The 24,749-nt window shown below is 58.6% G+C and overlaps 2 protein-coding genes across 2 annotated transcripts; both read right to left on the bottom strand.

The window, feature by feature from the left end:
- Nucleotides 1-374: 374 nt before the first annotated feature.
- Nucleotides 375-14,687, bottom strand: TMEM132A (transmembrane protein 132A). The gene is made up of 11 exons (XM_008174573.4): nt 14,423-14,687; nt 9,064-9,278; nt 8,740-8,958; nt 7,870-8,267; nt 7,409-7,558; nt 6,747-6,939; nt 6,520-6,663; nt 5,446-5,651; nt 3,471-3,747; nt 2,791-2,982; nt 375-2,312 (listed from the first exon to the last, which is right to left on the bottom strand). Exons 1-11 carry the CDS (start codon nt 14,577-14,579, stop codon nt 1,116-1,118), a joined length of 3,348 nt encoding a protein of 1,115 aa, XP_008172795.1. The 5' UTR covers nt 14,580-14,687; the 3' UTR covers nt 375-1,115.
- Nucleotides 14,688-17,326: 2,639 nt separating this feature from the next.
- Nucleotides 17,327-24,577, bottom strand: TMEM109 (transmembrane protein 109). The gene is given in 5 exon segments (XM_065591774.1): nt 17,327-19,406; nt 20,078-20,180; nt 23,173-23,441; nt 24,343-24,355; nt 24,357-24,577. Coding segments are annotated over 5 exon segments (816 nt in total). The 5' UTR covers nt 24,399-24,577; the 3' UTR covers nt 17,327-19,017.
- Between the last annotated feature and the right edge of the window lie 172 nt (nt 24,578-24,749).

Here is a 24,749-nt window from a genome sequence, read left to right as displayed (position 1 = left end):
TGATTCATGAACTGCTTCCTGTGGCAAGCAGGTAACAGCCACAGTGAATGCAATTCAGCCACTCCCCCAATCCACCTCATTTGTTGGGGGCTGGTAGCTAGGCCCTTCTCCCAATTCTTTACCAGCTTGGAAGGCCCCTCAGTGCAGAGGGTATTCTCAAGGGGCCATGCCCCATTCCCCTCTACAGTCCAGTGGAAGAATGGCCTACGGTGGCAGACGGGGCCTGAGAATGAGGCTGGGAGACTGGAGAAGTTCGATAGCAGAAGGAGCCTGCAGCTGCTCATCTCCTCCTTCCACCCAGGGAGTGCTCTGAGTACAAAGGCAGGGAGGGATGGAAAGATTCCCCCCACCCCCATCTGCCCAGGGGCTGGGTATTTGTTTTTAAATACTTTATTTTTGTAACAACATAAGAATTAAAAATCTTCCATAAATAAAGGACCCGTCGTGGCAGCCTCCCGACGCTACAGGTATAAAATGCCAGAGATCGTACAAAACGAACGCACGGCCGGGGTGAAGGAGGCCGGCCGGCACCCCCGGGGAGGGGGCCCAACCTTGCAAGGTGGGCAGGGGGTGGGAATATCCCGAGGGTCAGACCACAGGAAGGACACTCGCCATGAAAACCATCACAATCAACACAACATTGCAATGAGAGCCAAAGCAAAATGGGAATCCAGCCCCGGCTTGCCCCTCGGTGGGTTGGAGACCAGTGGGGAAGGCACCCCCAGAACCTGGGCGATAACCAGGACGCCTGGGTTCCAAACCCACGAGGTCAAACTCCCTTCAGTGAGAGGGAAAGAGGGGCCTCAGCTGGGATCAAGGTAGAAACTGAGGGGGCCCAGGCTGGATCCCCGGGACAGAGACAGAGTCAGAGTCAATTCTATAGAATGCAGCCTTGCGTCCCAGTGATCCAGGGGTGTACAACTCATCCCTAGTGGGTAGAGCCCTGACCCCTGGCATCAACGCAGGAGGCAGTGCTCTCCTCCTAACACTGACTGGGAGGGAGCAGGTTTGGGCAGAGAATGCCCAGTGGATCCCAGGGCAGATCCCTGGGAGGGTGGCCAATGGGAGCGGGGGCTGGTCCCTTACTGCTTTGCCCTGATGCGGTGGGCCCGAGGTCAGGAGCTGCCCCGGATCCTCTCCATGTAGCTCCTCAGCTCATCGGGGTCCCGCAGCCCCATGTCCTCGCAGACCCAGCGGATGTCGTCCTCGCTGGCCACCAGGATGGACTGGACGGTGGGGGCAGAGGAGGACGGGGGGGACGCGGCGCCCTCAGGGGCCCGGGGCGAGGCAAAGGTCACAAACTCCACCCGCTTACGCCTGCCCCCCGGCGCAGCCACCTCTTTCCGGGACAAGGTGCTGGGGAGGTCCGGGCTCCCCAGAGCCGCAGGGAGGAAAGTGCTGGTGGAGATCCCCAAATCGGGACCTGTGACCTCGGGGGCCCCAGCCTCCCCCCTAACCCCCTCCATGCCTGTGGGAGTCCCGCAGCAGCAGCAGCCACCATCTTTGGCAGTGGTGGAGGGGTCGGGGGTGGGATTGGGGCTGAGCTCTTGGTGCTGGCTGCAGCGATCCAGCTGGCGGCTCAGCTCCTCCTGGTCGGTGCCCAGCCACACCCAGTTGTGGGGCTGCTGGGTGGAGGGGGCCGGGCCCAGCCCGGCGTCAGGGGGCTCCTTGCGCTGGTAGCGCAACACAAAGACAATGCAGTTGACGAGGAAGATGAAGATGGCCAGGCAGAAGACGCCCAGAAGAACATACATCCCGATCTCCAGGTCTGTCACACGCTCGGGGGACTTCACCATCTCCTCCTCCTCCTCCTCCCCAGGCCCATCTTCCTCAGAAGAGGTGCCGCCCTGGGGCCCCTCAAGCTTGGTCAGGTCGGGTCCCACCCCGGCTGGGGCCCGCTTCCGGGGCCCCACCATGGTCTCCGTAGCCGCCGCTGTCACCGCCTCCCCTGACATGGCCCCCTCGGCCCGCTGGAAGGGGGACTCGGGGCGGGGATCGCGGGGCCGTGGGCCACCGGGGGTTGGGAGCCGCCGGCTGATGCCCACCTCCAGCCAGGCGGTGCCAGCGGCCAGCGGTGCCCGTTGCTTGCCTTTGCGGCAGGAGTCCGCAGTGTGCAGGCCCAGCTGCAGGAGGGGCCCCTGGCCCGGCCCCTCGGCCACGATCAGCGGGCGAGCCAGCTCCTTGTCCGGCCGCACCCAGGCCACGCTAGGGTGCAGGGAGGAGACGGAGAGCGCCACGTCCCGCCAGCCGTACAGCTCCACAGGGGCCAGGGTGTGGTCGGTGAATGCCAGCCAGACACTGAGTGCCGCTTCCTGGAGGGGGGATCAGGCAACAAGTGTGTAGTGTTGGGGGAGGGGGACGACACACAGACGGGCAGGGGGTGGGAGCAAACGGAAGGTGTGAGAAGAGAGACACCCGTGAGCCCTGTGCTGCTGCCCGCCCCCACTTTGTGTGGGGGCCAGAGCTGTACCAGGCCCCACTCCCCAAAGCAACATGCGCTTGACTCCCTCCTCCCACCCCTGCTGCAGCAGGGAGAGACGCTGTCCAAGGCCCAACCCCATGGGTTCTAGGGCCCTGCGGAACGCCGCGGTCCCTGCCCTCACCTGCCACCAGAGAGGTCTGGATCGCATGCCAAGGCCCAGTACTGGAAGGGCAGAAGCTGCAGCTTTAAAGGGCCAGTACGGCCAAGGAGCCCCAGGAGCCTGGGACATCCCCAGGAATCACCTGGCTACACCCCGTGTCCCCAGCCCTGCGCTCTACCTCCCAGGCCCCACGGAGCTCCCCTCTCACCTGCTTTGGGGAGTGCAGGGCTGAGAGTGCCTGGCAGGTGGCGGTGAGGATGCCGGGATGTCCTGGCTCCATGCTCAGCGCCAGCGAGAGGCCCGACACCAGCTGGGCCTGCAGCTCCGACACGGCCACCTTCTCGTCCGACACCACCAGGGTCTGCTCGCCCAGGATGGAGTCCGAGACGGGGGAGCGCACCTGCACCAGGGGCAGAGCGGGGGACACACGCACTAGCAGCAGCTCTAGTCTGGACAGAAAACCTCCCCAGAGCCTCCCCCCATCTCCCACGCTTCCCCCTGTGCCCCCCCCGCCTCCACACTCTCCCCCATGTTCCCCATCTCCCACGCTTCCCCCTGTGCCCTCCCAGCTTCCCCCCATCTCCCACGCTTCCCCCTCCCTCCAGTCACCTCCACTCCCATCCTCTGTGCCTCCCCCTCAACCTCCCTGGAGCACCCTACTCAATCCCTCTGCTCAGCTGTCCCCACACACCATTCCCTGCCACTATATGCATCCCCCAGCTCACCCCACCCCACCCCACCCCAACCCCCATGCTCCTCCCTCTGCTCACCCTCCTGGCTTTCACCTCTCAGGCACCCCCCCACTCACACCATTCCTCGTGCCCCTCCCCCTGCTCACCCCCCTGGCTCCCACCTCCCTGGGCACCCCCCAGTCACCCCAGCCCCTACCTCCACTGACGTCACTCCCGGCTCGCGGCCAATCACCACGCTCCCGCCCTCCAGCGTGGCCACGCGGGGGTCCTGCACTTTGGCTTGCCCGCCCACTAGGTGGGAGACATCCAGGAGCCAGTCGGGGCTCGGCATGTAGGTCAGGTGCCGTCCGCCATCCAGTGGGTGAGCGACAAAGTGCGCCAGGAAGCGGACGCCGGCGCGCTGGTACTGGAGCCGGCAGCCGCGAGCTCGCCTCTCCGCCTCTTCCCCAGCCTCCTCGGGCTCCGCCGGGCCACTGGTCGCAGAGGAGAGTGCCACGGTCTCAGCAGGAAGCGCCAAGGCATGGGGCTCTAACCCCACGTGGTGCAGGTGGCTGAGAGCCATCCCATCCCGGTGCTATGGTCTCCAGGACCCCGCCCTGCCAGCCTCTGCACTGACATGGAGAGCCTGTCCTCTGTTCATCTGCCCCTGTCCTCTGTTCATCTGCCCCATCAGAGACACTGGGACCGCCCCCACCCCCACCCCCGCCCCCGGCTTCTGCCCATCAGAGACTCTAAGTCCCCACCTCCTGGCCTCTGCCCCATCAGAGACTCTGGGTCCCCTGCCCCCTCAGGCCTCTGCCCCATCAGAGACTCTGGGACTCCTTGTTATGAAGTGGGAATTTTTTGTATGAAGACTGGGTTTGCCTCAATTTCCCCCGTGTTACCTAGGGAATGGAAAAGGGCTGTTTGCTCTCAGGGCAGGTGAAGAGACATAGATATGGGTGTCACCTAACTGTCTGGATCTTGGTCCCCATATCAGTGGAGCCTCTGAGGGTATGCCCACACTGCAATCAGACACCCGTGTCTGGCCCATGCTGGCTGACTCGGGTTTGCGGGGCTGTTTAATTGCAGTGTGGACGGTTGGGCTCAGGCTGCAGCCTGGGCTCTGGGACCCTCCCACCTCGTAAGGTCCTAGCGCCCAGGCTCCAGCCGAAGGAGGCCAGATGGACGAGACACAGAGCTTGAACCCTGGGGGTTACTACAGCTTAGCTGGGCTACCCAGAACGGACGCTGCTTTAACCTTCATTCCTCTGTGCTAACCTAAGGCCTTCCTATGCTGCGTTCCCACTGACTAATAAACCCAGCTGTTCTGACAACACCATTTGGTGTCACAGCAAATGCTGGGTGAGGTGCATTAATCCCTGAAGGATGGACACGTCTCTGCCAGGAGTCTGTCTGCGTGCCAGGAGTCTGTCTGCGTGGGACTCACTGAACGGAGCTCACTGTGTGAAGCAGGAGTGCGGAAAGCCCAGAGGTTCAGTCTGAGGAGGCGGTGACGCCGTGTGGCTTGCCCTGGAGGAAAAGCGAGACCCCTTGGGGGTCTGGCCCGCTGAGGGGTTCCTCCTAGAGACTGTTCCAAAGCTGGGGCATAGCACCGATCCTGTGGATCTGTGACATCCCTCCACTGGCCACTGCCCCATCAGAGAGTCTAGGACATCCCCCTCTCCTGCCCCATCAGAGATTCTGGGTCCCACTTCCCCATCACAGAGACTCCGGCTCCTCCCCGCCAGCTTCTGGCCCCCACCTCCCCAACTGCCTGTGCCCCGAGTGCAGAACCTTTCACTCAGCCAGCCACTAGAGACTCCAGGCTCCTCACTCAACCGACCTGCCTGCTCCAAGGGGATGTCTCCCCTGGGCCCTCTCTGTTTTAGTCCAGCCAGGTTCTTAGACTGCGCCCATCACTGTGGCATCTGAGCTGCCCCAAAGCATACACTGGAGTCTGGACATGGCCCCGGTGCCAGCCCTGCCTGCTTCCTTCCTGCACCCAGCTCCCAGCGCTAGCCCCCACCTCCAACACATCCTTCTCATGCACCAGGCCCCAATGCCCTCTCTGCCTGCCAGGCCCTGCCCACCCTCCCACTGGACAGGCCCTGGCGTCCTCCCAACACATCATGCCCTGGCACTCTCCCTGCCCACCCAGCAGGCCCAGGGAGGGAGCCAGAGGGACTGACCTGTCTGGAGCGGCGCCGGGCACCCTCCAGCCGCGCACTTGCTCCAGCGTGGTGTCGGTCAGTTCGATGCGCAGCGGCAGCAGCGGCACCCAGACAGTGAAAAGCAGCGAGGCGTGGAGCCGGCGGAACCAGAAATCCACCCGTGCCCCACGGGCGCCCCGGTTCTCCTTGCCCCCCACGTAGACGGAGTTGCACTCGTCCGTCACCTGGGGGCCAGGAGGGCGTGAAGGTCAGCACATGTGGACAAATGTTGACACCTTCCCCTGTCCCGCCACCCAAGTCTGCCACTCAGGACGCTCCACGGAGCCAGGGAAAGGGTGTGGGGAGTAGCTTGCAAACACGAAACAGAGCAGAAGGGAACCAGTGACCCCTGGCTACTGAGTGAGAGGCGGTGAAGATGGGGACCAAATAGGGGCTGAGCCCCAAGTGGAAGAAGGGGGCCAAGGACATGTGGCAGTGGAGCCATTGGCGATGTGGGGGGGACAGGAGGCGGATGGCAGAGCTGTTGAGTTGTGGAATGGGGGTGAGGGGAACTGGGGGGGCTGAGAGCCTGAAGGGGGAGCAGTGGGCAAGCCCAGACCTTCCAGATGGAAGAGGAGGTTCCAGTACCGCCCCACTGGCTGATTGGGCTGAACTATGACCTGAGGAGTGGTCACACCGGATCCGCTCCCATATAAACTCTGCTCCTGCCCCAGCCTGAGGGGTCAGAGGAGACTTGGCATTGTAGAGGGTGAGGACGGGAGTGATGCTGCAGGAGGGCACCTGAGGATGGTGACAGGGGAGCTGGTGTCTCAGAGGGCGAGGACAGGGGGTGATGGCCCAGGAGGGCACCTGAGGATGGTGAGAGGGGAGCTGGCATCTCTGAGGGCAAGGACGGGGGTGATGCTGCAGGAGGGCACCTGAGGGTGGTGGTGGGGGAGCTGGTGTCTCAGAGGACAGAGCTAGGGGATGATGCTCTGGGAGGCATCTGACAGTGAGAGGGGAGAGATCTGGGTCTCAGTGGGCCAGGATGGGGGATGATGGCCCTGGAGGGCACCTCCCTGTGGGTCAGTGGGTGGTTCGTTTGTTTCTCACCTTCAGGACCTGTTTGTTGGCGGACTCACACCCCATCTGCTCGGTGACCTCGAACACAGCTCCCCCCATCTCCACAGCGACCAGCTTCACCGGCACCGCCTGAGGGATTCCTGTCAGGGGGGCGGTGTTCACGATCTCTTGCTCCTGGGGAGACCAAGAGGGGACACAGATTGAGACCCTGCCTCTGGGGGGCTGCCCGGCGTGGGGACAGAACTGCAAGGCCTTACCTTCACCAGCGGGACCAGTGCCCTAACGTCACGCTCCGACACCTGGATCTCCCACACCATCTTGTCCTTCTCGGCTTCAGGATCCTGGCCAGGGTACTCCACCTGCCAGGTGACAGGGCGCGTGGAGGCCAGGCCGCTCGTGCCGTTCTCCACCACCAAGTCCAGGTAGAGGAACTCGGGGAAATCCGCTGCCCTAGACGGAGGCAGGAGGGAGCGAGGGGGCAGTGAAGCAGAGGATGGATACAGCGCCCACAGGGGCGGTGGCATCTCACCCCTGCTCCATTGCGAGCCACACAAATTCCACCTTCAAGCACAACCGGGAGGTGACAGAGAGAGGGACCGCCCTGTTCAGTGGCCCATGGTTCCCTCCCTCCAATCTGATTGGTCAATATGTGGCGGAGTAGCAACAGCCATCCCGTCCCCAGGCCAATGGGCATCAGACCTACAGTCTGATTGGCTGGGTCCTGGGAGAACAGCTACATCATCACCGCTCTCCTGAGTCACATGGCCTCCTGTCCCCACTGGCTGATGCCCAGGAGAATACAGGTATCAGCTCAGCCCCCGCAGGAGTCATGTGGTTCCCTACATCCTGCCCAATTGGCCGATGCCCCGGAGAATAAGTGTGTCAGCCCTATCCCCTCCAGGAGTCAAGTGGTTCCTACCTCCAGTCCAACTGGCCAGCATCCAGCCGGCGACAGGTGACCAGAGCGGTGTGATGCTTGGAGCCCTTAAACTTGTCCAGCTTGGCCGTCCAGGCCTCTGGGACGGCGGGGCGGGCAGCTAAGACCTGCAGCCCCTTCTTCACCTTGATCCTGAAAGAAGTATGGCTCAGAATCAGAGCATGGACTCCCAAGGAGACGTCACCCAAAGCAGAGACCCTCTGAACCCAAGAGAGTCCTTGGCTGGGTTCCTGGGTCCCCCTGGATCTCACCTGAGGGTCAAAAGGCCGGAGTAAGGTCCCCCATGTCTCAGAATGGGCCCCTGGATCTCACCTGAGGGTCAGCAGGTCGGGGTAGGGTCCCCCATGTCTCAGGATGGGCCCCTGGATCTCACCTGAGGGTCAGCAGGTCGGGGTAGGGTCCCTGTGCCTCAGGCTGTGTCTCTGGTTCCCCCTGGATCTCACCTCAGGGTCAGCAGGTCGGCGGTGAAGTTCTGCTGGAGGATCAGGGTGGCTGTGAAGAGCTGCCCCGGCCGCAGTGCCATGTCAGGGACCCGGATGAGCACGTTGTCGTCCAGCCTCACCTCCTGGCGCCGAGGCGGATCCCTGGCTCGCAGCTCCACAGCGCCGACATAGTGCAGTCTCTCCTTGGTGTCCTCAGCGCCCGCCCTGGGCCTCTCCCGGGGCCCTGCATGGCTACACTCTGCAGACGTTTCCCCAGTCCCCAGGCTGTAGTACAACTCAGCTCGCTCAGGGGGCTGGGCGAGCTCTGTAGCTCTGCGCTGGCTGTGTGAGGAGGGGTGTGTGGCGGAGAACCAGCGTGGGGGGAACTCCAGCTCCACCACGCACACTCCCAGGGGTGCCTGAGTAGGAAGAGCAGGGAGCAGGCTCAGAGAGCATGGGTCTAACCCCAACTTTATTGACCTCCCACCTCTAGGGTGGGCTCTGAAGTCTCCATCACCCACCCCAGGGGGAAACCAACTCCTGCTCCAGCCCAACCAACACTTAACTGCTGTCCCCAGTACAGAGCACTCCTCTTTCCCCCAGGCCAAAATCACTTAGACCTCCAAGCTCACCCCATGGAGAAGAGCTAGCCTTGTCCCGGGGAGTCCCCCAACCCCAGCTGCCCCTGCAGCCTTGCTATGGGGGACACGCAACCTTCATCTTCTCCATGACAACCCCTGACACACCGCGATCTGGTGCTAGGAAGGAGCACAGCATACCCAACCAGAGGGACTTTCAGCTCCCACTGGCTCCACCCCTCCTCCAAGCATGTCTGGGTGCTGGGCCCTCTATCTCCTAGGAGGGCAGGTGAGGGTGGGGTCACGTACTGACCTGGAGGCGGCAGGCTCCATGCACAGCCCGCGTCTGGTGGAAAGCGTGCAGGGAGACGCAGGGCAGGTCGTGCCACCCCGGCAGCCAGTCCTGACCCTTGAGGTGGAAGAGGACCCTGGCATATGGCTCAGCTGGAGAAACTGTGCCCTCAATGGACACGGCTCGGACGTCCCAGGCCGCGGAGCCGTACCTGTGGTGGGGATCAGCTGCCGGCACCGCCTGGAGAGAGAGACACAGGTTGAGACCGGGAGAGGTGGGTCAGACAGGACACCGAGATGCCCAGCTGAGCCCAGAGCAGAGGCACCGCTGGATGGGCAGGTTTACCTGTTGGGCAGTGAAGGGCAGGTAGGTGGCTTGGATGAGAGGCTTTGCTGTGGGCCGGCGATGGAGGAGGAGGTAAGTCTCAGAGTGGGAGCCCAGGGAAGCGTTTCCTGGCAGGTACCGATCCACCCGCTGCAGCCGGAAATGGTCTGGAATGTCCAGCACCTTGAGTTCGGCCGGCAGGTACACCAGGTCGGGGGGGTCCAATTCTCCGCTCACTGCGGGGAGAAGAAAAACCAGGTCTGCTGCCAGCAGTCATGTGCCCCCTACCCCACACACTTACCAGGGCACGTGTCCTCCCCCACACCCAACCCCTCCTGAGGGGAGGAGATGCCAGGACAGGATGTCAGCTGGAGTGGAGTGTCACTGTTCCTGAGCTATTCAAGGGGGTGGATCAAGCCTGCCCCCGCTGGAGAAAAGAGAGCGAAACTGTTTGTATTACAGCAGCATCTAGAAGTTCCGGCTGAGATCAGGGCCCCGTTGTGCCAGGCGCTGCCCAGACACACAGCGAGAGACAGGCCCTGCCCCAGCTGAGATCAGGGCCCCATAGTGCCAGGTGCTGCACAGACACACAATGAGAAAGGCCCAGCCACAAAGAGTTCACAGTCTACATAAAATTACTATTACTCTCATTTTACAAGTGGGAAACTGAGGCACGGATTTTTTTAAGTGACTCCCCAGGGAGTCTGTGGCATAAGTGGGGTTTAAACCCAGACCTCCAGAGTCCCTGTCCAGTACTTTAATCAAAAGACCAACCTTTCTCACAACCAAGGCTCCAATCTGCGTGATGCAGATCAGACAGGATGAGAATAATGGGCCTTTCTGGAGGTACAGTCTGGGTGAAATCCTGGCCTCACTGAAGTCAGTGGAAAATTTGACATGGGCTTCAACAGGGTCAGGATTTCACCCTCTGAATCTAAGCAAACCTTTGGCAAGTCACTTACGGCCAGATTGTCTATGGCTCAGCAACAAAGCTTACGTTCAATCTGCCAGAGTTCAGCTCTCATTCAGCATCCAAATCAGAGTCGGGTTATCAAAAGTGCTCAGCAGAGGGTCGAGCTCCTGAAAACACTGGCCTAAGCTCCCTGTTCCTCAGTGCTCCATTTGGCAAATGCTCCCCCCGCCCCTTTGTCTATTGAGCTTGCTAGCTCTGCCGGGCAGGGACTGTCTCTTCCGTGAACACGTGCAGCACCTAGCACTACGAAGTCCCGCTATCTCCACTGCGGGGAGTAGGTGCAATTGTAATACGAACAGGCTTGTGCTCGCTTGCTTCTTTGTGATGTACAGAGCCAGTGGAAATTCAGATGCTGTTTCCCCAGGGTTTCCACAGACACTTGAAGATTCAGTGGGACTTTGACATGACAAGAGGCAGGAGGGCCAAAGCTGAGTGACTGAGAGAGCCTGACTGCTAATCACGTGCTGGTCTTTGCTTCTGTTAACATCTGAACTTAGTGGGTTCAAAAGTGTCTGAGATTGTTGCTCTCTGGGGCACAGGCTGTTTTTGTTCTGGGTCTGTATGGAACCTAAGTACACCAGTGACACAACTGAACACACAACAACATGCCATTCAAATGGAGCTGATTCATTTTTTCTTTTTATAAAAAAAAAAAAAAAAAGATTCCCTCCCCCACACAAAAAACCCTCTAAAACCCACAAAAATTAGGAAAATCATTGAGATTTTTCACCCGCTGGGTTTCCGATAACAAAAAAGGTCGATACCATTTTCAATAAAAAACCACCAATTTCCCCCCGACTAATTAAAAAACAATACAAAACCAATTTCAACATGGTTTGCAAAAATGGTTATTTTATTCTTCACTCAGCCCTAGAGTTGACACAATTTGTCAAAGAAGAGTCAATACTTCGATGGCAATGGAACCAGCCATTTGGGAGATCTCAGAAATCAGTTGATTTCAACATTTTTAAGAGTCTTGGGCGTGCTGGTAACTTTACTCTAGAATTTCCCTACCTCTCAGAGAGCAGTTCAGAAAATAACCCAACCTGCTCTGACTCAGAAATGGGTGATCTTTACTTAACAACCACAACTTGGTGTTAGCACCATCTCGACCTGCAAATAGGCTGCAGAGGGGGTCACTGCATGGAGCTTGAAAGCCACTTCCCCTACTCGGCCAGGACTAGCAGGAATGTCGCCTGGGCTAGCGCCTTTCAGCTTGCACAGGAGCCATTTTCCGAAATGAGGAGTCTTTGGCCCTCAAAGGAGATTCAGGAGTTGACTCGCACGGCACCAATGCTGTAATGTCTGCCCGAGTCTGCAGAGAGACAGCTGCAGTGCTGAGCCCAGTGCGGAGAGAGGAGGATGGCTAGTAGAGAGGTGCGGGGAAGGGGGAGAGGTTGAGGGGCAAGGCTGCCACTGTTAAGAGGAGGGGGCTTTGAGTGTGAGGGCCACAACCCCCACCTCCTGAAGAAAGTGTGTGTGTGGGGGGGGCAGCCATCCAGCAGACAGGATTGTGTGTGCAGGGGGCTCCCATGACGCTACCCCACGAGCTCTGAAGAAGTCTCCTGCCATCTCAAAAGAGGATTCTGGGACTGTGCCCCCATTGCCTTGCCAGGCCAGTGTGGGGACCTCCCCCTGCCTCCAGCCCGCTGCTTAATAGGTTCTCGTTGGCCTTCCCTGAAGACCCCTCAGCTAGGGTGCCAGGCTGGGGGCCCACCCACCAATGGTGTCCAGGGCCTTCTTGCTCCTTGTTGTGCGGTAGCCTGGGGTTTGGTCCAGGAGGGGGGAAGCCTCAGCCCCATGATGTTCTAGCAGAGGGTGCTGTGTGTAGAGTCAGCATAATCCAATTAACAGGGGGGCTGCCTGGCAGTGATTGGTCTGAAGTGTATGGGGGTAGGGGGAGACTCAGAGTCTGGCCCTTTGGACCCAGCAGTGAGGCAACCCCACCAGCAGGAGGGGCTGTGGCTCAAGGCCTTGGTGTATTTTGGCTTAGGTCTGTCTCTCAAGCCGTGCTGCTATGTACGTTAGCCCACAGGCAGGTGTGTGGTGCAAGTTCCTTATCTGTGCCCGATCTACAGAGGATTTGCGTCTGTTACAGCCCCAGTGGTAGCAGATCCTGCTTTTTAGCTCTGGAGGTTCCGGGTTCAATCCCCAGTGTCACCCAAAATCAGACCAGGGGCCTAAGCAGACTACACAATTGCTTAAGGCCCCAAGAAGCTCAAGGGGGCCCCCTATTAATTATTAGTATGTGCTGGGGGGGGGATATTCCTGTTTAGGGCTCTAATGGCCTAGATGGTACCCGTGACAGACCGTGGGAGTGGGGAGGTCACACATATGGGGTAAGACGCTCTATGACGGTTCTTCCAGACAAGCCAGCTCCTTCCACACAGAGGGGTGGAAATCACCAAACCTTCCTCCCCAGCATGTCCAGGGCTATGAAACCCCTCTCCCCGCCCCCATCAGCCAGCCCATTAAAGGCTGCTTTCCCCACCGCTGTGATCCCTTATCACGCCTGCCCCAGTCCCTGTCCCCCAGGGAGGGAGCAGGTGGCTGAGAGATACTGTCACATCCCCCACTACCCTCCGGGTCTCTACATCCCAAGATCCAGGGGGTGGGAGTTGGGGGGGAAAAACAGGTGGGTTCTTCACAAGCCTGGTATCTGCCTCCCACAGGCAGTGACCTCTGCCATCTCCCCTCCCCCTGCTTGATCGGCCAGCTAATTACATTGCACTCTCATCTATTTCCCCTCATCATCCTGACAGCTCCAGCCTAGGTCCCTGCCTCCCATATCGCTCCCTCTCCTACTGGGGGTCTGGCTCCCTGCCTCCCTTCCCAGTCCCCTCTCCAAACCCTCCTGCTCAGCCCAGGGACCCTTCTCTCTCATATGGCCCAAGTCCTTCCCCGTTTGTCCCCACCAAGGTCAGGATTCACCATGAAACGTCACAATCCCACCACAGGCACCAGCCCCATGGGACAGAACAAACCCCCCAGAGATGGCTTGCTCTGAACCACAACTCCGGTGGTGCCTGGGGACCCCAGAAGCTCCCCATTGCGCGTGGGACCTGGAGGACCAGGAACAGACCCTGTAGAATCATGAGCAAGTGATTTTGCTGCCAATGCAACACAGAATCAATTGGGTCTGGGGACCCCATGGAGCACGGATGGAGAAACTGACACACTTGCTCCATCAGGTCCAACCCATCCCATCCCAGCATGTGGGGCCACCAAGCCCTGCACAGTTCTGCTCCCACTGCACCTAGAGCACTGGGGGATAAACATCTCAGAGCAGGAAAGATTCTGGGGGGAGGTGGCAGAAAGGGTTTGTGTGTGTGTGGGGGGAATGACTAGAGGTGAGAACAGTCATCATACCCAGGAGGGAGGAGGCCCCTTCAGACTAACAGACAGCAGCTGGGACAGAAGGGGTAAGGACTGGCAGAGCTGGGAACAGCTTCCCAAGGGATGGGGGGTCAGCCCCATGGCTGAAGACCTTCACAACTAGACTGCCCTGGACAGAGCCTGTGAGGGCCCGACCTGCCCTGCCCTCAGAGCTAGCTGCATCAGAAGCATTGCACGGCCCAGGGAAGATTGATTGGCCTCTTTCTAGGGGGAATCCTGCTGTCCGGGGAGCTCCAGCCTGGGCTGTGTCCTGAGCAGAGGAGCTGGGAAGCTCTGGGGACCTTGTTAGCTCCTGAGGAGGGCCTGGGGTTCCACTAGGATCAGACTCTAAAGGGGATTTGGGGAAGCCTGTGGGGACCCCTGCTGTGACCTAAGAGGAAAGACAAGGGGCCCTGCTGGCTCTGGGACACAGGAGGTGGGAGAAACAACGGAGGTGGGATGTTGGTTCTTATGGATATTAGGAGAGGGCACAAGTTCTGTGGGGTCCAAAGGGGCTCAGAGCCAGGTCCCAGGGGCAGGAGTTGCCACTTGATCCCATGGGGGGCAGGGAGGTACATGGGTCCTGCAGGATCCAATGGGGCTCAGAGCTGGATCATTGGGTCAGGGTACACACTGGATCCCAGGGGGAGCACATGGGTCCAGTGGGGCTCAGAGCCAGGTACTGGGGCAGGGGTCCCCACTGGATCGCATCGGGGGTGTTGCACGGGTTCTATGGGGCTCAGAACTGGGTCACTGGGACAGGGGTCCCCACTGGGGGTGGAGGGCTCACGGGTCCAATGGGGATCAGACCTAGGTGATTGGGGCCGGGGCCGCACAGGTCTTATGAGGCTCAGAGCCGGGTCACTAGGGCTGGGGTCCCCGCTGGATCCCCGGGGGTGGGGGGAGGGCGCACGGCTCCTGCGGGGTCCGACGGGGCACGGCGGGCCGGGGGAAGCCCAGGGGTCTCAGCCGCGTTGCCGGGGTGTCCGTGGGGCGCCGAGCGAGGGACGCGCCCCGAACCCCCGCACTCACCTCTCGCCGTCTCCAGGGCCAGCAGCGCGGCCAGCAGGACAAGGCAGCCGCGGCCGGAGGCCAGGGGGGCAGCGAGGTGCGGGGGGCCCATCCCTGCCCGGCCCGGGGCCATGGGGCTGGCGCGGGGCTCAGATCCCCCCACCTGCGCCCGCAGCATGCCCCGAGCGCCGCGCCCGCTCTGCCCGTGCGCCCCTGCCGCGCCTCCGTCTGCAGCCGGCAGCTCGGGGCTGCAGCTCCCAGACAATAGAGGGATGGGGAGGGAGGGAGCACATGGGCTGCTCGCCTGCCGCCATGGCCGGGTCCTAAACCCCTCTGCTTCCCAGCCAGCATCCTAGCGCTGCCCCGGTACAGCGCCTAGCACAGAAGGGGGCCTGGGAAAGAGGGTAAGGTCATGCGAATCCCAGAGTACCAGCAACACACGGTGCCTAGGATGGAGCCAGAGGCAGGAAGGAAGGAGCCAAAGAGGGAGAGAAAGAGGCCGAGAAGGAAAGAACAAGACAGGAAGCAATAGAGCAGGACTGAGGGTGAGGGAGAGAGCGAGGGAGTGAGATAATAGCAGAAAATGAACAAGAAAAGGTGTGAGCAAGGGGATGAGTGAGAAGCTATCGAAGGAGGAAGAGGGGCAGAAGGAGCCAAGGATGGACAGAGCGAGGCAGTGAGGGGGAAAGGGACAGGGCGTGTGAGCTGGAGGCAGGATTGGTGCTTCCCTGTGCATGGGACGGGAGATTGGAAGCTGCTTGGGGCAGAGGCGGCTCCTACGCTGTGCGTACAGAGCCTGGCTCCTGGAACACCGATTGTGGCTCAGGCTCCAGTATCATACAGGCTATAACAGGGATGGGACAGAACAAGGGAGCAACAGGAGAGAAAGCGCAAAGGAGAGAGAATGTGAGCAGGAGGGCAAAACAGGCAGAAGGAGAAAGCGCAAAAGAGAGCGAGAGGCAGCAAGGAAGAGTGGTAGGAGACAGAGCGAGGGAAGGTGAAAGGTGGACAGACAGATGGCCAGAAAACCACAGGGACAGACAGGCAGACAGCAAGAGAGCAGCAGGGACAGATTGGAAATCCAGCCTTGTGTCTGCCTGCCTATTAGGCACAGTAGGCATGTGCCTAGGGGCACCAGCGTTCTAGGGGTGCCTTATCTCTCTAAAACTGTGTGCAACATGAAGATCAGCTGGGGGGCAGGAGGAGGGGGGTGCTGAAGATGTAAATCCGGCCCTGGGCAGACAGCGAGAGAGCCACAGGGACAGACAGAGGTGTGGACAGCTCAGCCCCCTGGTGACTGGTGCTTTGTACATAACCAGACAGCTGGGACAAAGCGAGTGGATTCTTGAGCATGTCATAAGCCTGTTGCCCTGAGGCTCCCCCAGCCCAGCTGCACCAGGGCCTGTGTCGCAGCCTGCCAGAGCCCCGGGGCACCCGAGGAGTGCTGGGAGCCACGGAGAGCTCCAGCCCAGACTTGCTCTTGCTCCGACATGCCTCCCCCCACTGAGAGGAGCCAGCCAGCAGCAGGGAGCCGCAGCTGGTCAGCTCTGCCCTCAGACTCTCAGAGAGCCTGGGCTGCCATGGACCCTACTTCACTCGCACCCTGCCAGGGCAGAAATAAACCTGCCCAGGCCCTGAAGGGTTAAACAGGCCAGAAAGCAACAGCTTGGAGCCTTCAGCCTGTATCATATAACAGCTGGATGATCATGGGGGAGACCCAGACAGGGGCATGGGGAGGAATTGGGAGCTTCAGATACAGGGATAGAGGGGATAAGCAAACAAGGGACATGGGAGAGAGGTGGGATGAGGGCAATACTGAGCCCACACAGATCTGCTTTGAGATCAGGAGCAGCCTAGCCAGACGCAGCCGCCGGGACCCCACCCCTTTCTGCTCTGTGGCTGTACAGTGCCTAGCGTAATGGGGCCCTGGGCCACGAGTGGGGCTCCAAGAGTCCAAGAGTTTAAGGCCACAAAGGTCCATCAGGTCAGCTAGCCTGACCTCCTGCACACCACAGGCCACCAACACCACCCACCCACTAAACCCAACCACCAACCACCTGGCCAGTGTATGCCAGAGACAGAGACCAGGAGAGAGCGAGGTGCACCAATGCCCGAGACCCCTGGAGCAGCAGGGAATTGATTGAGAGGTACTGATCAGCCTGCAGGGGTGAGGGAATGGGGCCCCACCCAGCTGCTGGGCTGTCCCAGTGCTCCATTCGCATCCAAAGAGAGGGGGAGCTCTGGGGCTCCGGCCCCTTCTCGCTCCCTCCCTGCTGGATGGTATCCCCACTCCCCCCTGGCATGTCCTGAACTCCCAGCCCTGGAGGACCCCACAGGGCAACTGGCCCTTCTCCTACTGAGCGGGGTGAGGGATGGCAGCACAATTCCTCTCCCCTGTCCCGCTACACACCCCTGTTCATCCCTGGGGTTTCTGGGGGCTCCAGGTGGTGAGGGATGAGCACAGACAGCTTTGTGGACGTTAATCCTCCCCCCCTGCACCCCAACACACCAGGGCTTGTTGCCTAAGACCCCAGACTGTAATATAAGCTGGGAATCCCTATCCTGATAGCTGGGCACAGAGAGGAGAGCCAAGGGCTTAGCCAGGGTGTTGGCAAAGACTCCCTCCCCCAAGGCTCGCAGCAGCTGTCCTCGCCTAGCAGCATCTCCTGCACCATCCATCTCCCAGCAGCCAGGGCACCACTCGCTACAGCTCTATTTCCCCCAGCACTCCTGCCCCACTCCCTGATGGCAGAGGCTGGGACCAGAGTAGCACATTGTTCACCCCACAGCCAGCACTCCTGTGCTCTAGTCCTCCAGCTGGGAAAGACTGAGACTGGGAGGCGGGGGCTCTGTCATTCCCTGCAGCGCCACCTGCTGGGAGTGGCGGAAGAAAGAAACCCAAATTTGCCCATGGGCTGGACAGAGTGTGGTTAAATAGATTTTATTTGGAACCTGGTAACAAAATGGCCTGTTCGTTTACAATAGACAGAATTTTCAAAACATAGATTGGCAACCTCCTGTCGACAACATATGCCCAGTTCAAGCCCGGCCCCACTGGCCTCCTCTCCAGCCCCTAGCTGGTGAGGCGGGGGAGAGAACAGCTGAGCTCGTCGTGGTCACGACAGGATGGGGCTGTGAATCCCCGCACTCAGAGATGCTTGCTCTAGCGCTCATGGAGCTAGCACAGTAAAAATAGCAGCGTAGCTGGGTAGCATGAGCTGCAGAGAGTGATGGAAGGCGATAGCCGTACCGAGTCTGCACCCACGGGGTTCAGGAGGGTTTGTACTCGGCCAGGCTGTCTACACTACTGTTTTCAGCACGCTAGCGGAGTGAGAGCTAGCGCAAGTATCTGCACGAGCTGGGACTCACACCCCTTGCTCCAAGTGTTGACGTTCCCTAGGGGCACGTTGGAGGAGGAATAGGAGTTGCTACGTATCTCTCCTTTCTGATCAATCATGGCCCGCTCTGCCACGATCCCGGGGCAGATTAACACGAAGGCCACCTGCCATGCTTGAGGTGGCACCAAGAGACAACTCCCACCCTAGCTGTGACAAACGGAGGAGGAACTTCCCTGTGCCCGCTCCCATGTGCTTTGTGTCTTTGACTTGGATGGTGCTGGGGGGTTCTTAAAAAAGACCTGTAAACATCTTCCCACCCCAGTTTCCCCTCCCACCTCCCAAAAAACACCATCCACTCTTAGCATAAGAAGGCACCATTGGCTTGGACGAAGGCACTTGGGGAAACCCTTCCCCTGTACACACCTGCCCTGATCAGAGATCCCCCGGGGGTACATTGCCCCCTCCTGAAATGGGATACAATGCCCCTGCCCCCAGTTTATCTATCCAGCATCTGATTTCTAGAGGCATTGAGCAACCCCCAACTCCAGCTGAAGTCAATGGGAGCGGCAAGAGCTCAGCACCTCTGTGCATCAAGCCCTTAGGACCCGGCCTTCTTAGCAAGACTGGTCCAGGGCTAGGTGTGGGATGGGCGAAGGATCAGGCAGAGGTAGAGGGTGGAGGGAAAGGCCAGGAGGCCTGGTGGCAGCTGTAGGGCAGCATGGGAAGGGGACAAGAGGGAGACAGCAGGAAAATAAGGGGCAGAATTCAGCATCTTAGCACCCGAGACCAAACCCCAGCTTGGTGCCAGACTTCACCAACATCAAAGCAGCCCGTTTAAGCCCTAGCATGATGAGCCCCATGGCAGCAAATCTATGGGAGATGGCAGTGCTGGGGGCAGGCAGCTGAGGGAGCACCTCCCATCCTTCGCCCATAAGACCAGGGCAGGCTGGGGAAAATCACACCATCCCCCACGGGTTCATTCCTCCACTCAAGAGAGCGCCCTTTGGGCTTCACTTGTCCCTGGGGTGGGTGTGGGGATAGCCTGCAAGTGCCCTGGGAAATGGGAGTGGGGACTGCGAGTAGCATGTCAGTTTGTACAATGGGGAGAAGCCTGAGAAGAGCCATGGGGTGGGTGGGGCCTGTGAGTGTGCACAGAGGGGAGGGGCTGTGAGTACCCAAGGGTGGAGAGGCCCCCATGAGCATGTGCAGAGGGCCAGGATAGCAGTGAATTGTGGTGTGAGAGTCCGTAGTGTGCTGGGAGGGGCCACCTCCCGCTCCTCACTCATCCTGCTCCAGGATCCTGGGAGATACCCGTCTCTGCCGGCGCCGCAGCTCCTCCACCTGCCACTCCAAGTTGCGCACCTTGGCCTCCAGTTGGCTCCCGGAGTGGCGTGCCCCACTCAGCCTCCCCAGCAGGGCATACAGGGTGAGCAGGCACAGCAGCAGCAAGGCCTGCACCGAGGGATTGGGCACCGCCAAGACGATCAGCAGGAAGCAGCCCAGGAAGAACGCCACCTTCAGCCCCCACATGACATGTCCCAGGATGGACAGCAACAGGCCCAGCAGCTGCGAGAGCAGCCAATAGCCCACCACAGCGGCCAGGCCCCACAGCAGCAGGGTCTGTACCTGGGCAGGGCCCAGCTTAAGGGGCTGCACCACGTGATCTCCTGGAAAGGGAAAGAGGAGGAAAGTGCTTAGACACATGTGAGACGTGATGCTGTGCTGACCCCCTGTGGGACTGGGGTAACCCCCATGTGCAGGCAGGAGGATCCCCACTCTGCTCCTGGAGAGAAGGGCAGGATGAGGAAAGAGGTGAAGGTTGCAGGAGTAACCCCTCCTGTCCTGGAAGGAGAAACCATGTTGTCTCCTAATCTCCCCACACAGGCTTGGGCATCCTGGGGTGAGGTACTAGGGGCTGCATGTGTGAAGTAACCCCCCTGCACTGGAATCCCCTTGAAAGACACAAACTTTCACCACCAGACTGGGAGGCCCCTCTTTCCTGGGGGAAGGACCATTTTTAACCCATCAAGTGCTGGAAGGGAAGAAGCACCCTGCAGTGATAGAGGCACTGAGTGCAGGTTGGAACACACCCCTCTTTGCTGTGGAGGGTGGGACTGGGTCCCTTACGCTCCAGTTAGAAACAGTGATGAAACGGATCCTCCCTGTCAGGTAGGTGAATGAGAAACACCCGCTCCCCTCCACCGCATGCAGGATGGCTCAGAAAGGCAGGGTCAAACTGGGGATCAGACACTGAACCGGGACTCAGGAGAACTGGGTTTTATTCCCAGCTCTGTCACTGGCCTGTTGGGTAACCTTGGCCATCTTCCTCACAACTTACCATTCACTCCAAATGCGCTTAGGATCTGCCCTGCGATTCCGGACAGGGTGATCAGACCTGCCGAGATGCCAGAGGACACAATCCAGAACACGGCAGAGACGTTCTGCAGGGAAGAGAGAGTGAGAGCACTTTTCTCAGTTGGCTTAGAGATACCTGAGAGAGCGAGAGGAGACAGGACCAGGGAGGAAAATAAGGGGAGAGTGGGGGAGCACCCCACTCCTTCATGTCTGCTAAAGGCACCGGGTCAGAGCTTCCTCCCTGACTTGGGCCAAGCTCCAATTCGCTGGCCGGGCAGGTGAATTCACATGGGAGTCCCAACAGGAGCTTGTGCCTGGCTGGGTGAGTACAGCCTTCCCTGCCAGTCAGGGGAGCAGCACCTGGTGTGGGAGATTTGTCCAAGCTGCCTCCTACAGGAATCCCTATGCCCCTGCTGGGCCCCCCTCTGCTCCGGGATGAAAGGGAGACCTTGCCAGGGCTAGCAGAAAAACTTCAGCAGGTCCCTCTCCCCAGCTGCAAAGGAAGGAGGGATGGCTGGGCTGTGGTTAAAGTGCTGGCTTAGGACTCATTCTTGGCTCCACCATAGACCCCCTGTGTGACCTGCAAGTCACTGCATCTCCGTAGAGCTCTGCTGCCCAGCTGTAAGAGGGAGAGAACCAAAGGCTATTCCTCCACCCTGGCTTTGGGCCTGTCTGGAGACATGGCTGCCTTTCAGATCTGCCACTCCCTTGCCTTCAAGATCATAGAAACGTAGGGCTGGAAGGGACCTGGGGAATTCCCCTGGCCCAGGGAGAGTCTCTAGAGAGCCTCTAACTACACTGGGAGCTGTTGGTGGACAGTGCTACGGTCTTCCGGGTGGCATGGCCTGAGTGCCATTGTGCTCTGGCTATTTCTGACTGCGAGGGTAGCCTCTTGGGGCCTTGGGCAGCCCTGAAGCTGTTCTAATTTTACCAGCAGCTGAGACAGCCTAATCATAGGAAAACCACAAGGGTGGTGTGGAGTCCATTTTCCCACCACCCCTTAGGCCTGGTGCCAAGCTCAGCTTGGCTGCAATCAGGGTGGACTGATTTAAATCAAGGCGATTTACATCAGTGATTTAAATCACCAAGTGGACAGCCTCAATTTTAAATCGATTTTAATTACTGGTTCCACTTGTACTTCAGTTATTTTCTAAAGAAAAGTGTTTTCATTGGTTGATCTAATCTTAGAACATGCTAATTTACAACTAAATAGAGCCTTGACACTAGATTTGGTACATCTTTTTGCTCCCTAATGATAAGACACATGGTAGTGGCTCCTAGAGTCAGAGGTCAGATCCGAACGCCCATCTTGACTAGATCAGTCTCTTGCATCCAGTAGCCCAGCCTCCGTGTCCCCCCTTAATACAGGACATGACCTGTTGTGCCATATGTAGAAAGCATGACCTCAAAAGTGAGATGTTTTACCCCTTATTCTTTATCTAGTAAAGCAGCCTTTAGCTCACAGTTTTTGATAGGGGCTCAGGGATTTGGCTTATTGATTTTTTATTTAAATGTTCTAAGATATTACAATAAATGTAGGTAGGCCTGAACATATTTTGATTAAATTCAGGATTTCATTTTAAACAGGTTTATTTTTTAAAAGAAACTGATATAAATAATTTTTTAAAAAATCCAATTTAAAAACCAAACAAAAATACCCACAAATTTGTATCCGTCCTGGTTGCAATCCAGCCCAGAACGAACAGACTCCACTCAGCTCCTGCATCCAAGAGAACGCATACATCAAGAAACACAAGTATTTAGGGAATGTATCCCAAACCCTCAGACCCTCAGCTAATCGGGTGCCAACGCCGCTATTTTCAAAGCTGGCTGGCTGGTTCCCCTGGTGACAAAAAGACAGCCAGTTTCCCCAACACACAAGTCAGCCTGGGTGCTGGAATCTCACTCACTTAATAAGCCTTTATGCTCTGAAGTGCTGCTGAACCAGCCAGCTGGCTCCACCACCCCAGATGAAAAAAACAGAGGCTCCTTCTCTCTAACACACTTTTACAGCCCTCTTTACCGTAGTATCTGAGCACCTCACAATGTATTTATCCTCACAGCACAGACAGGGAAGGGCTGTTGTCCCCCTTTTACAGCTAGGGAGCTGAGACACAGAGAGGCTAACGGACTTGACCAGGAAAGCTGGGGCGGAGGAGGAAATTCAATCCAGGTCCCCCAGTCTCAGGCTAGTGCCCTAATCACGGGACCATCCTTCTGCTCTTACCATTTCTGTGCACTTAACGATCCTTAATAAACCAAGGCCTAACACCCCCGACCTTGGGAGGCAACTGTCACTTGACAGATCAGGTAAGAGGTTGCAGGGGGTTGCCACCAGAAGAGCTCGGAATAGAACCTATGTCTGTAACGACAGTCCCAAGACTTCGGCACACCCTGCCTTCTGTCAGAGCAGATGGCTGAGTTGATCGAAACTTCCCTGGTCTGAAATCCCTGGGGGGACATACCAAGCTTCTGGAAATGGGTAAGCTGGGATTGGCCAATAGAGGCTGCACTGGAAATGTATTGTACCAGCCTTCCTAGCGTATCGCAACGTGCTTCAGGTGGCACATGACCAGGATTCATCACTGAATTTGATTCACTGGTTGGATCATTAGCTTCCCCAGCTCGGGCTGGGTACTGACAGGGGAGTGTGATGTAAGTGCTGATCCATGCCCCCCTGTACCAGTTATTTTTATTATGTAGACAATAAAATAATACTACCACCACCTCATTCTTATCTATCACTTGTCATCACTAGATCTCAAAATACGTTACAGTAGCTTTTGCTTCATTTTATAGATGGCGAAACAGAGGCATGGGGGACCCTTGCCCAAGGTCACCTTGCCCAGCTGGGAATGGAACCCTGATCTGCTGAGTCCCAGTGGCTGCTCAATCAAACTAGATTATGCTGCCTCCCTCCATAGGTCTCTTCTGACAGCTCTGGCAATGCTTATAAAGTTATTTCAACAGAACTGACAGAGGAGGTGAACCTTGATCCTAGAGAGCATTCAAGCACACCGCACAAATACATGAAGCCCTCCACCCCTTTTCCTGACTCAGCTAGGATTCCTGCCTTACCTCTGTCACTAGCTGAAGTGTGTCCCGGCCAATCCACTCCTCCAGGGTCTCCCTCATGCCCTGAGCCAGCTGGGACAGGAAGTCAGCATGGACAGTCGCCTCTCTCCAGGCTTCCCCGCGATAGTGCTGAGTGCTGGCCACAGCTACATGAAGGAAAGCGACTGACATCAGGATAGCCACGACTGGTCGGAGCAGGGCTTGGCGGCAGCACCAAAATTTAGGATCCCACCCAGTCATCTCTCCGGCTCTCTTCTCAGTCCCAGGAATCTCTGCCGAGAGAAAGGAGAGAGATGGCTAAAGGCACAGATCATAATGAGGTTATAGGATCCCTGCGATTCTGCTGGACCCAGGCCAGCACCGCAATGTCAGGAATGCCGAGTAGGCGAATAACATCCCAGCAACCCCAGGGCAACTGCAATCTTTCCTTTTAGTTGGGAATCAGCCACTTACTAGTCCTCGCTTATAGGCTTTGTGACCTCTCCCCAGCCTCCCACTCACTCCCCTGTGAGCTGCATAGCCCCATGGAAAAGGAAAATGAAGGGGTGACTCATGTCTCAGCCTGTGAGCTGTGATTATGCAGACTGACAGAGCACCAAGCCAGTCAGAGGAAGTAATTTGACACCCAAGTCCCACCCTCTGGACCCCAAGCATTCACAGCATGTGGTGGGAATGAGGCCAAAGGTCAAGCCTGCACCCATCTTAGACAGTGATCGCATCACAGCCCCTGCTGAGCAAATTCACAGTAGTTCAGTATTTGGATGGGAGAGATTGAAAGGACAGCTGGGTGCTGCAGGCTGTCAGACTCGAAAGGAGGCGCTCTCTCTCTCTGCATTGGGGCCAGCAATGACTCAGCAGCCAGAGGTGCCATCTTTAGGAAGAATCATCTAAGCCAGATCGAGGACCACTCCTGACCCGATGCCCAGGCCCTATGTAGCAGCATGTTGCAAAGCCCCAGCATTGCACACAACAGGAGGGAAGCAGGGAGGGCAGCCCAGGCACTGCTGGCTAGAGGATGGACAGCCTGGCTCCAATTACTGCGTGCAGGTGGCCTAAGCTCCCGTGTCATTGTGAGCCCCCCCCCCCTGTCCCCTATTAAGTCAGTTGCCAGCCCAGGACAGGTGCTGCGGCGCTGCCCCAGTGGTGGCTGCCTTCCAGGAGCCAGCAACGCACGTGGGAAGCTGCAACAGGGGGGCAAGTCGCCCGGCCCCAGCGGGAGCAACGAGCATCGGGGATGCTCCGGGCTTCGCACGTCACCGCCAGCTACCAGGCCCCTGACCCCCGGAAACGCCCCAGGCCCAGCAACGCGTCTGAGGCGGGGCAGCCTGGGCCGATCTGGCGCCTCGCAGGGAGGGACTGAGCAAGGGGCTGCCCGGCTGTTGGCAGAGCGCGGCTGGAACGCTGCTGCTGGGAGAGAAATTCAAATTCAGCACCAGACCCAGGGCCGCTGGGAATTGTAGTCATGCGGGTGGGCCGGGTAGTGTCCGCCCAGTGCATTCTGGGAATTACAGTCTCCAGGAAGAGGTGCATGCCGGGAGCGGCCGTTCCAGCCAGGCAGTGCTCCCCCTCCGGAAACGCCC

The sequence above is a fragment of the Chrysemys picta genome, chromosome 4, assembly GCF_011386835.1.
Source record: "Chrysemys picta bellii isolate R12L10 chromosome 4, ASM1138683v2, whole genome shotgun sequence".
NCBI lineage: Eukaryota > Metazoa > Chordata > Testudines > Emydidae > Chrysemys > Chrysemys picta.
This window is presented reverse-complemented; position numbering and strand designations above follow the sequence as displayed.